Source organism: Urocampus carinirostris, chromosome 3 (genome assembly GCF_059441175.1).
Source record: "Urocampus carinirostris isolate Australia breed hairy pipefish chromosome 3, RoL_Ucar_1.0, whole genome shotgun sequence".
NCBI classification, from domain to species: Eukaryota; Metazoa; Chordata; class Actinopteri; order Syngnathiformes; family Syngnathidae; genus Urocampus; species Urocampus carinirostris.
In genome coordinates, this window is record NC_142351.1 from 13,509,985 (window position 1) to 13,522,134 (window position 12,150).

Here is a 12,150-nt window from a genome sequence, read left to right on the forward strand (position 1 = left end):
GGTATTGCAGAACCTCCGGGAACGGTGCATTCGCAATGATCGCTGCTTGGCTCTGTGGCTAGGACCTTAACTCAGCCTCTTGGCTGAGAGCAAGTGTCTAGGCCCCTTGGCTTTGTAGCGTATAATGATTTGACCGATAATGGATGATTGATAAAGAATATAGAACAATAAACCTTACAAAATGTTCATGATCCTGCACTCTCTATCTCTCTCTCTCCCTCTCTCTCTCTCTCCCTCTCTCTCTCTCCCTCTCTCTCTCTCTTTCTCTCACAAGCTTACCTTATATCGCCACTCCCATTCAATTTTCCTCCTCACCTCTCTGTTCCCTTTCCACACAGTTTTTCCTCCTATTACAACTCGTCCTCTTCCCTTATTTAGTAATCTGTCCCTTTGTTATCTTCCTCATCATGTCCCAAGCACCCGGGTCCTTGTTCTTCCTGTGTACCAAATACCTGCCTGTTCTTTTTGCTCACAAGTGACGCCTAATGAACTCTTGGACTGTCCCCTTAGCTGCTTGGGTTTAGTGGAACATCGACCCCTCGCCTGCAACTTGGATAACGATTGTTGCCTTTAGTGTTCTAGATATTGTTGCTACACAACCCGACTTCCGGTGTACCAAACCCTGCCTAAATAAATGACCACCGTTTACTGTACTAATCTGTGTTTCTGCACTGTGCTTCTGTTCCACTAGGAGTGGGTTCTTTAAACAAACAGAATTTGCTTTGCTTGAACAATAAATAAATAACCTATTGAATTGTGAGTATTCACAGATGTTCAGATGACAAAATTGTTTTTTTTTACGCCTCCCTTGGCAAAGGTACGAGATTCGAGACGTGCATCTTGTGGAGGAGAGTGTTTTGGAGAGCCTGAAGGTCAAAGCTGACTTCCACAATTTCAAGCCGCGACCGTTCAACATGTTGGAGTTCTACGACCGCACCGGCCACGATATCAATGAAATGCTGCTGTCGTGCCACTTCCACGGCGCCGAATGCAGGCCGGAAGACTTCAAAGTGGTAAGTTCACGCTAGTCCAAATGTGTTAAATGAAATGAAATGAAATGATCTGCATTTATATAGCGCGTTTCAAGTCAAGACTTCCCGCTTTACAGTGTGCTTCACATTTCCCAATAGCGGCCGTGCAGCCATGTAAGGCGCTAACCTGCATATTGGGGGTATTAGGGGTTCAGTGTCTTACCCAAGGACACTTCGACAAGTAACGGAGGATCCGGGATTCGAACTGCGATCTCTTGATCCCAAGACAACTCTCTACCTCCTGAGCAAGGATCACACGCTATTGTAATGGTTATTACAGTGGGACCTCGCTACTTCGCACTTCGACGTTCGCGGGTTCAGAGCTTCGCGGCCTGTAATAGTTAAAATAAATAAATAAATAAATAATAATATCAATTAAAACAATTTAAAAATTAATAATAATGAAAAATATTACATTAAAATTAGAAATTACATTATTTTACAAAATTTGAAAACAAGATATTCAATTAGAATTAGTAATTGCATCATTTTATAAAATTTTAAAACACAAAGAAATGCACGTATACGCTAAGCGTCACGGCCATAAACGCAAGCTTATTAGCCAGCACTCGCTGAATACTCGACTCCCCATTGGCCCATTCACTACAGTAGACCACGCTTACCTTGTATACAGTACAGTATTGTACGCTTCTCACCATAGCTCGCAGTTAGTTAGCCTTTTTCTCGCGGTGAATTTTAAGTCTAAAAGTTTTTTGAAGCCCTTCGTGATGCCTCCCAAACGCTCTTCATCCCTTGGTGCATGTAGTGAACCGAAGAAAAAGCGAAAGATGTTAACGATTAACGAAAAAGTGAGTTTATTGGACAAGTTGAAAGCAGGAAATAGCTACGCGAGCGTAGCCCGACAATATGGCCTGAATGAATCCACGGTACGGTACATGAAGAAGGAAGAGAAGAACATCCGCAAAACTGCTGCAATATCTTTCACGAAAGATGCCAAAAGGGTTGTAAACACCCAGAATAAGACCATGGTGCGAATGGAAAATGCACTGGTTTGGATCCATGATTGTAGGGCGAAGAAAATCAGCCTGGATGCAAACCTAATCCGAGGTTAAAAGAATTTATTGTAAGAGGTAAGTTAAATTTTGTTTTATTGTTTGATTGTTTAACAAGACTCTCTCTCCCTAATCATATTCCATATGGTGTACTGTATTGTACTGTATACAGGGGGGGTGTACTTCAAAGGTTTTTTATTTTTTTGGAAGGGGCGTCGCTACTTCGCAGATTTTCACTTTTCGTGGGTGGTTTTGGTCCCCATTAACCGGGTCTGAAAAATAATAATAATAAAAAAAAAATATATATATATATATATATATATATATTTTATTTTTTTAGCATTTTTGAAGGGGCGTCGCTACCTCGCAGATTTTCACTTTTCGCGGGTGGTTTTGGTCCCCATTAACCGCGATAACCGAGGTCCCACTGTACAACCCGTCACGGGAAAAAAAAAATATAAATATTTTTGTTGTATACAGTTATTTATGATACTCAGGGTAACTTCAGCAATTTAATCAAATTTAATTCTAATACTAGAAGTTCTATGACCTGAAAACCACGATTGAAAGATTGATGCCCAAAAAGCAAGATTTTAAAAGTTGACTTCCTGCTCTATGTTTTAATCTTGGATGCTTTACGGCCAAAGTGTTTATGTTTGCAATACTCCTGCTGCACCTTTTCACACCTCCGACAAATACGTTTCAATTTCTGGGATTGTAGTGTGCAGAGTACTCATCAGTCTTGTTGACAATGGTATTTTTTTTTTGTTTTTTTTTTTTTTGCTGGACGGTTGAGTGAGCTCTTAAAGTCCTGTGCAAATGTTTACACCAGTCCTTTTCATCTTCTCAGTGTTTGGTTCTGCTCGATGGCAGGAGTTGTTTATAATTAAGCAGTTGTGGAGAGTAGACAAACACATGGAGTACATAACTAAAACAGAGGAATTCCCACACTACAGTGAAACTGCAAGACTCAACAGCAAAAATACCAGCCCTAAATCTAAAGCTGTTACGTTGCCTGTTTATTCACATGTCATGGATCATTATACAGAAACGATCCATCCATTTTCTTTCCAACAGTAGCTCCAAAATAACGTTTGTTGATGGAAAAAGGAATAAATCAACTTGAAAAATGACTAACTTGACAAGTTGTTGTCGACTCAAAAATATCTTTACCAGCTAACAAGTACCTCATGAACATACTGTGAATACTTTCGCCTTATTATCCCGGATGACGCTGTTAGCATTGTGGGGCTAACTGCTTTCCGCGCTGATAGAAGCGGCGAGCTCACCGGTAAGAGCAGGGGTGGCGGACTATGCATTTATACCAACAACAACTGGTGTAGAAATGCTAAGATAATCTCGAATCACTGCTCACGAGACATTGAACTTTTGACGGTGATCTGCAGACCCTTCTACCTACCGAGGGAGTTTAGTGCTACCATCATTACTGCCGTGTACGTGCCCCCCAGCGCTAATACTAAGGAGGCAATGGACGTTCTCTACCGAACTGTGAGTGAACTGCAGCATGCTTACACTGAGTGCATTTTTATTGCGGCGGGGGACTTTAACCAGGCCAACATGAAAACAGTTCTCCCGCATTTCCACCAGCATGTCAACTTTGCTACAAGAGGTAGGAACACATTAGACTTGGCCTACACAAATATCAGAGGAGCATACAGAGCAGCCCCCCGCCCCCACCTTGGCTCATCAGATCACCTTTCTGTTATGCTAATTCCTGTATACAAGCCCCTGCTGACCAGAGAAAAACCTACAGTGAAGCAGGTGAGGGTGTGGACTGAGGGGGCAATGGAGGCACTACAGGACTGCTTTGTATGCACAGATTGGGACATGTTTAAATCGGCTGCCACTTACAACAACAAAATAAATATAAATGAGTACGCCATGTCTGTGTCAGCCTACATCAGTAAATGCGCAGAAGACGTCAGCAATACCAAAACCATCTGCACCCGTGCCAATCAGAAGCCCTGGATGACTGCTGAGATACGCAAACTGCTAAAGGTACGGAACCTTGCCTTTAAATCTGGTGACGAGGAGGCGCTGAGATCAGCGAGGGCTAACCTGAACCGTGCTATCAGACTAGCAAAGCGATCGCACAGTCAAAAAATCCAGGACCGTTTCCTCAGCACAACCAACACCAGGGATATGTGGAAAGGCATTCAGGCCATCACCAGATACAAGCCAACCACCGCCCCAGTGCAGGACACTAGCATGGACTTTCTGAATGACCTCAACAACTTCTTTGGGAGGTTCGAGGCACAAAATGGCACCCCTGCAGCGAAAGCGGTTCCAAATCAGGACGAAAGAGCACTCCTCCTGGACTCAACTGACGTGAGGAAGACCCTGAGAAGGGTCAACACACGGAAGGCTGCAGGCCCGGACAACATTCCAGGGCGGGTCCTTAGGGAGTGCGCCGATCAGCTGGCTTGTGTACTAACAGACATTTTCAACACCTCGCCAGACCAAGCCACAGTACCATCATGCTTCAAGATTGCCACCATCATCCCAGTTCCAAAGAAACCCCACATCTTATCATTTAATGATTACCGGCCCGTTGCACTGACTCCCATCATAATGAAGTGCTTTGAGAGACTGGTTAAAGAGCACATCACCTCCAGTCTCCCCTCCTCACTCGACCCCTTTCAGTTTGCCTACCGGACAAACCGCTCCACCGGGGATGCCATCTCCTCCGCGCTTCACCTGAGCCTGACACACCTAGAGGAGAAGAACACCCATGTGCGGATGCTGTTCCTGGACTTCAGTTCAGCATTCAACACCATCATCCCACAACACCTGGTAGACAAAATGAGACTCCTGGGTTTCAACACCCCCCTGCGGAACTGGCTGCTGGACTTCCTCACTGACAGACCCCAGTCAGTGCGGATTGGTCAGAACATCTCCGATGTCATCACCCTCAGCACGGGCTCCCCCCAAGGCTGTGTCCTGAGCCCCTTGCTGTTCACCCTGATGACACACGACTGCGTCCCTAGGTCCGCCACAAACCACATCGTGAAGTTTGCGGACGACACAACAGTGGTGGGCCTCATCAGGGACGACAACGACCTGGCCTACAGAGAGGAGGTGGAGCAGTTGGTAGGCTGGTGCAGGGACAACAGCCTGGTCCTGAATGTTGACAAAACTAAAGAGTGACTTCAGGAAAAACCAGCCCAACCATGCCCCACTTTTCATCAACAACAAGGCTGTGGAGGTTGTCAGCAGCATCAAGTTCCTAGGGGTGCACATCACAAACAAACTCACCTGGTCCGTGAACACTGCATCACTGGTTAAGAGGGCACAGCAGCGCCTGTACTTCCTGCAGAGGATGAGGAGAGCCCACCTGCCTCCACCCTCCCTCATCACATTCTACAGGGGCACCATAGAGAGTATCCTGACCAGCTGTATCTCTGTGTGGTGTGGAGGCTGCAGCGCTTCCGACTGGGGTAGTGTGAGGAGGGTGACGAGGACAGCAGGGAAAATCATCGGGACTTCTCTCCCCTCCATTCAGGACATTGGCAAGAAGCGCTGCCTATCCCAAGCTAAGAACATTATCAGGGACCCCTCTCACCCCCATCATGGACTGTTCACTCTGCTAGCCTCTGGGAAGAGGTACTGCAGTGTGCTTTGCAGGACCACCAGGTTCCACAATAGTCTTGTCCCCCTGGTCATTAGACTGTTAAATGGTCAATCAAACACATAGTAAATCTAAACTGCTGCTAATCTGTACATCTGTTGGTTTGTTTTGACTTTTTGCACTACTGGCAGTTCTTTATAGCTAGCCACTCCTTGCACATCTGTTTCTCTGCACTATTGTACTTACAGCGTTATTGTTACAGTGTTATTGTTACTGTTTACCTGACTTGTTTACCTGACTGCCCTTTTTGCACATCTGGTTAGCTGCTCCTCTTGCACTATTTGCGCTACTGTAAAATACTATACATAGCCATAATTATTTAGTATATTATTAGTACTCAATACTCCAACTCAATACAACATTTTATTTATATCTGTACATTCAAGGAAACTGTTCGGGTCAGATGTATCGACATTTCGTTCTGTATACACGTGTACTAGAATGACAATAAAGTAGATCTGAATCTGAATCTGAATTATTTATGTAGGCCTTAAAAATTTGATTTTATTGTCTTACCATTTAGTTTTATGCACTGAGCTCTTTTTGCAGGGCAAGCCTGCACCCTTATACTGGGTTAGAACTTAGGCCTTTTTGCCCCTGTCTCTTCCTTGTTTTTTTAAATTTCCTATTAGTTTTTGGGGCACTGAAAGATATCTTGTCAGACTATTTTGTTCCTCGCGTTGGCCATTGTTTCCTTCATTATAGATGAAACAAACAATTGATAAATAAACAACTACTTGATCATCTAATTAATCATTAATTATTTTCAACAATATATCAATTATTTAGTGGCTTAGAATGCTCCAAATTCTCTGTCACGGTTGCCATGGCGCCCAATTAGCCCCGCCCGTGTGGCGCCAGCTGCGGCTGGTTGACAGATTGGCGTTCCTTCTATTTAAGCTCAGTGCTCTCACTCACCCTCTGTCAGTCTGTCAACAAACCTCTGCCCCGCAAGACGTGGGTTTTGACTCGGTCTGGTTTCCTGCTTGTGTTTCCTGTCCAGTATCGTTCCCTTCTATTTTTGTCGTGTTTATTATTGATCTCCAGTTTTGTTCCCGTCTAGTTTGTCCTGTTTGATTTTGATATCCTGTTTTGATATCAATCCTGCCCGTCGGCCACACCAGACTGCTGTCTAACGTGCATGACTGCCCCATCTCCCGTAAAATAAAAGGCTTGTGTGAGAAAAGTCACGCATTTGGGTTCTCCTCCTGTTCTGGTTCTTGTCATCCTCAGGTTCGGAACAGTACACATTGCCAATTTCTGTTACACTCAATAATGGAGGACAGATTTTATTAATGGTGAATCAAAAATAAAAATGGGTTGAAAGTTTTATAAAGTCATAAACTTAAAAAAAATACATTTTGCCTACTTTATGACTCTTATTACATGAGTCCAAGCGGTAACTAAGTCCTTCATCATTTATGCATACATCACTGTAAATTTTGAATATTTTCAAAATTTGATTTTTTTCCAGTAATTTGTTGAATCCATTAATTGATTCAACAATTTAATAACTGTTAAATGCAGCCCTTGTGTTAAAATTCTATAAATGCAGTCATCCATCCATTATCTGCACCGCTTATCCTCAGTAGGGCCGCGGGAGTGCTGGAGCCCATCCCAGCTATCTTCGGGCAGTGGGCAGGGGACACCCTGAACTGGTTGCCAGCCAATCGCAGGGCACACAGGGACAGACAACTCATTCACACCTAGGGACAATTTGGACCGGCCAATTTACCTGAAATGCATGTTTTTGGAATGTGGGAGGAAACCGGAGTGCCCGGAGGAAACCCACGCAAGCACGGGGAGAACATACAAACTCCGCACAGAAAGTCCGGTAGCTGGATTTCAACCCATGACCTCAGAACTGTGCCACATACGCGCTAACCACCGCGCCTAAATGCAGTCATAATATTACTAATTTAATGTAACAATATGGGGTAGCACGCGGCGCAGTGGCTAGCCCATGTGCGGCACAGTTCTGCAGTCATGAGATCGAACCTTCATCTGTGGAGTTTGCATGTTCTCCCCGTGCTTGCGTGTGTTTCCCCCAGGCACCCCGGTTTCCTCCCACATTCCATAAACATGCATGTCAGGTTAATTGGCCGGTCCAAATTGTCCCTAGGTGTGAATGAGCGAGCGAATTGTCTGTCCCTGTGTGCCCTGCGACTGGCTGGCAACAAGTTCAGGGTGTCCCCTGTCCACTGCCCGAAGATAGCTGGGATGGGCTCCAGCACCCCCACGACCCTACTGAGGATAAGCGGTGCAGATAATGGATGGATGTAACAATATGTTAGAATTTCTTCTTTTCACAAAACACTTTTTTGTAGTGGTATCAGCCCCCTATTGATTGTATTTCTCTTATCATCACCGACTGTGATTTGGGCCACCGGCCCAGAATTTAACATACAGTATGAAAGGCACTGTAAAAACAATAATGAACAGACAGTATTGACCCAAAGAGCAGCTGCTAGATCGGAGCACTAGCTCTGCTGAATTTGTGATGTGACTGATTATAAGTCTTGAAACTTTAAGACTCATTAACCTTCTCTTCTCATTTGAGACGAATGGATAATTCATGTGAAAAACATGCACGTACACAGGCAGCTCGTCTACTGTGATAGAGTCATTCCGTCTTTGAAGAGAGCGCTTCTCTGCAGGAAATTACATCTTTCCTCAACACAGAGGGAGAAGAGAGGTGCTTCTCTTAGAACTCTAGCCTTTGTTGCTGACATCTGAGTTCTTGAGCATGTACTGCCTTTGAAGATGCCTCGATGCAATGCTTTGGTAATTCAACCATCGCTTTGTTCGTGCAGCGCCTGATGAATAAAGAAACGATAGGAATCCCAAAAGAACTTCCTTTGTCCAGAGATGAAAAGAGGGGGAAAGAGGCTGATAAGAAATTTTGAAAGACTTGCATTAGGAAGGCAGAGTCCAAGATGAAACGAGCGGCCGAGTCAGCTCTTCCACCTCCAGTTAATGTTGCAAAATACGTATGCAGGGTAAGACCAGTTTGGCTCAGATTAAGGCTTTCATTTTTGAATGAGGTAAAAATTTAGCAGGTTACTGATGACCCGGTGACAATAGAATAGAATAGAATATACCTTTATTGTCATTGTTACAACATGGGATATATTGTGGCAACGAAATTGGACGTGGCACTCCAGGTCCACATTTTACAGTGAGGATAAAGAAACAAAGAGATAAAGGAACAAAGAAGATGTTTGTACTGTCCACGTATTGAATGAATTTGGGAAGTACAATCCCTAAGCATGCCTGATTAAAGTCGCCGGTGACGATAAAAGTTCTGTCGGGGTGTGCAAGCTGCTGTTTATTGATAGCAGCAGGCCGGAGATTTAGCGCTATGCTAACGTTAGCATCCGGTGGAACGTTAGCATCCGGTGCAACGTAAACAGCAATCACAATGACCACAGTTAGCTTTCTCGGTAGATAGAAGGGTCTACACAATACAAATGCTTGCTGACTTCCGTCCAAGTCGAATTGGATCAACTCCAGCTGCCTTCTACCTTGTACTAGATATGTGCTTAAGTTGACCTTATTGAACAATTGTAGCACTTGGTTTTGCATGTGTTGCATGTTGTTTTTTTTCTCTTCGGCGTGTTTTCTTAATTTCGGGAGGCTATGGGGTAGACTTTAGGATTAAAGTCTAATAACGGATGAGCATAATATTTTTGGCACAGAATATTCTTGGCATAAATGAGCTACAGAACATTGGCTGTTTACGTGTGCAAAGACTGAGGTGGTTTACCATCATTTTTATATAAAAAGGTTGGTCCTTAATCTGATTGTAAATCTTCTACAAAGTTAAACATTAAAGGGGTCCCACGGTTGGATGTAGCACTGTTCTACTGACAATAGCCTTGTCATGCTTGGGGGAATCTTGTTCAAGCCTGTCAACCTTTGCTTGAAGAAATCCATAGTATTTTGTTAACAGGTACAGGAGATAGACCTCGATCGGTGGGATGTTCCTCCTTCACACTTGTTTACGCACCTCATTTACAATTGAATCCTCCTTAAGTGTTAGACACCCCTTTAACAAATCCTGAGTATAAATGAAGACAATTAAATTCAGGGCAGCACGGTGGCGCAGTGGTTCGCGCGTCCTCCGCACAGTTCTGAGGTCATGGGATAAACTCTTCCTGTGAGGAGTTTGCATGTTCTACCAGTGCTTGCGTGGGTATCCTCCGGGCACTCCGGTTCCCTCCCACATTCCAGAAACACACATTTCAGGTTAATTGGCCGGTTCAATTTGTCCTTAGGTGTGAATGAGCAAGTGAGTGTGTTGTCTGTCTCTGTGTGCCCTGCAACCAGTTCAGGATGTCAGCCATTTAACCGGTCCATGGTACGGAAAAGGTTGAAGATTACTGCTAAGTTTTTGGGCATAGTTGCAACCATCTTAAAAATGGCCTGAAGTGTCATGTGGAAATCTCGGCCATCACTCGGGACTGGAAATGACCCAGACTCCTCTGAGACTGTTGGTATCCATAAAACATGTGCTCGTGTTTCTTTAAGATGTGACGGTTTGACGGGGACGGATGCCCCAAAGCCCACCACCAATGCTGCCCAGCAACTTCAACAGCTGAGCTCCCACAAATCCTCCCACAGTGGAAATGATGTCACCTCTCAGTTACTGTGTTTAGCCTCATCCTGTCCCCTTGTGCCCTCTCGCATCTTGGGCTGCGTTCTGCATTTCTTCTCGCTGGATGGCCCCATGCAGCAAATCCCTCACATCAGCCCCCATGGGCATGACAATCCTCATTATGTTTTCATGTCATGCTCTTTCCTCTCTCTCTCACCCCTTTCCTCACGCGCCCTCCCTTTGTTATCCATGTTCTCTTGTGATGTCTTTTCAATGAGAAGCATGCAGTAAAATAATTATCACCTATGAACAAAGTGAGGGTGATGATGATGTTCGTTTGGGATACAAGCACATGTATCTGTTTGTTAGTTTGTCTGACATTCCACTCTACCAAGCCAGAATGGCATTGGATATAATTATATCTTTCACAAACAATCGGGTAGGTCACCCTAGATGTGAAAAATGCCCCAAAAAAGCTGAGTCAGCATCTCTGGTTTTATTGATTCAACAGTTTTCACAGAAAGACATTCTACTCCCCCAGTCAAGAACATGTTTGTCCGGGATCACGATCTTTCACAAGCAATGGGGTCGGTCACTTAAGAGGTGGAAATGCCCCCCTCCGAAATACTGACTCTGCACTTTTGGTTTTGCAAACTCAGCAGTTTCCCCAGAAAGATATTTACCTCTTTCAAGCCTGAACCACATTCAATTTCAACACAATGTATTGCAGACTATCAAAGGGATTGACCCATATAGAACAAAATGCCCAAAAAGTTGACCAGGCACTTTTTTGTGACTCATATTTTTTACCAGAAAGACATTCCACTCTCCACCACAAGAACGGCATTGAATATAAACACCATCTTTTACAAGCAGTCAGATGAAAAAACTGCCATAAAAATCTCACTCAGCATTTTTTGTTTTGCTGACTCAGCAGCTTCCCCAGAAAGATATTCTACTATCTCAGGACAGCACAAATTTGATCGCAATCTTTCAGAAGTTATCAGGTAGGTCACGCTTTGGCCCTGCCAAAAAGGGAAATGCAACTTGAATGGCCCACAGCCATTTTAGTTCTGAATAAATTCAGCCATCCTTTTTCTCTACCGTTGACGCTTTTTAGTGTCATTGTGCGAAAATCAGATATTAGACCGGGATTGGTCGACAGGCCAAGTGATGGACCGCTATTTACATTCGCATTCACACTAACAGAGAACTGAAATATCTCCATTTGCACCAAAGTCAGGCAAATCCACCTCTACATTATCAGTAACTTTACTCTTAACAAATATATTAGGCAACAAATCTTTCTTACGATCTTGTAAATGCTGATTTCCCAAAGCGCTCTTCGATAATAAACAAGCAAACACATGTGGCGCTTTAAAGTTATATCCGGCCACATGCTGAACTTTGAATATTTAGTGCTGACCAACGGCAAAGAATCATCAGGCGCAGCAGTGGCCACATTTTCTAAATCAGCATGTGACTCCTTAGGCCTCATAAAGAAGACTAATCTTATGCACCAAAGGCATCCGTCAGCAGCAAGACTATTAAATGAAGCGGGACTGTAAATTTAACATCACATCAAGAGTATTGTAATAAATATAATAAATCCGACCTCAGTGAAGAGTGACAGCACTCGATTTAATCATTTCTCTGTACACAAAAAGTCTTTTAATTGACCATTAGCAGAACAATTAGTTTGAGCGTACGTACATGTGAAAAGCCAAAATCATTGTTGGTCAGTCAAGTGGAATAAAAAATACAACAATATTACACTGGACAAAACACAAAATTAACCCAGGTTGGGTAAGAAATTGACCTTTTTAAACTAACTTTATGTGTTGTTTTACTAAATAACCC

The 12,150-nt window shown here is 43.7% G+C and overlaps 1 protein-coding gene across 1 annotated transcript in view; it reads left to right on the forward strand.

The window, feature by feature from the left end:
- LOC148368738 (acid-sensing ion channel 1-like) overlaps window positions 1-12,150 on the forward strand; it is a 74,864-nt gene that overhangs the window by 10,347 nt on the left and 52,367 nt on the right. Inside the window, exon 2 of the mRNA XM_088330771.1 lies at window positions 818-1,013. Coding sequence (XP_088186897.1) covers window positions 818-1,013 — 196 coding nt within the window. The remainder of the gene's footprint in view (window positions 1-817; window positions 1,014-12,150) is intronic.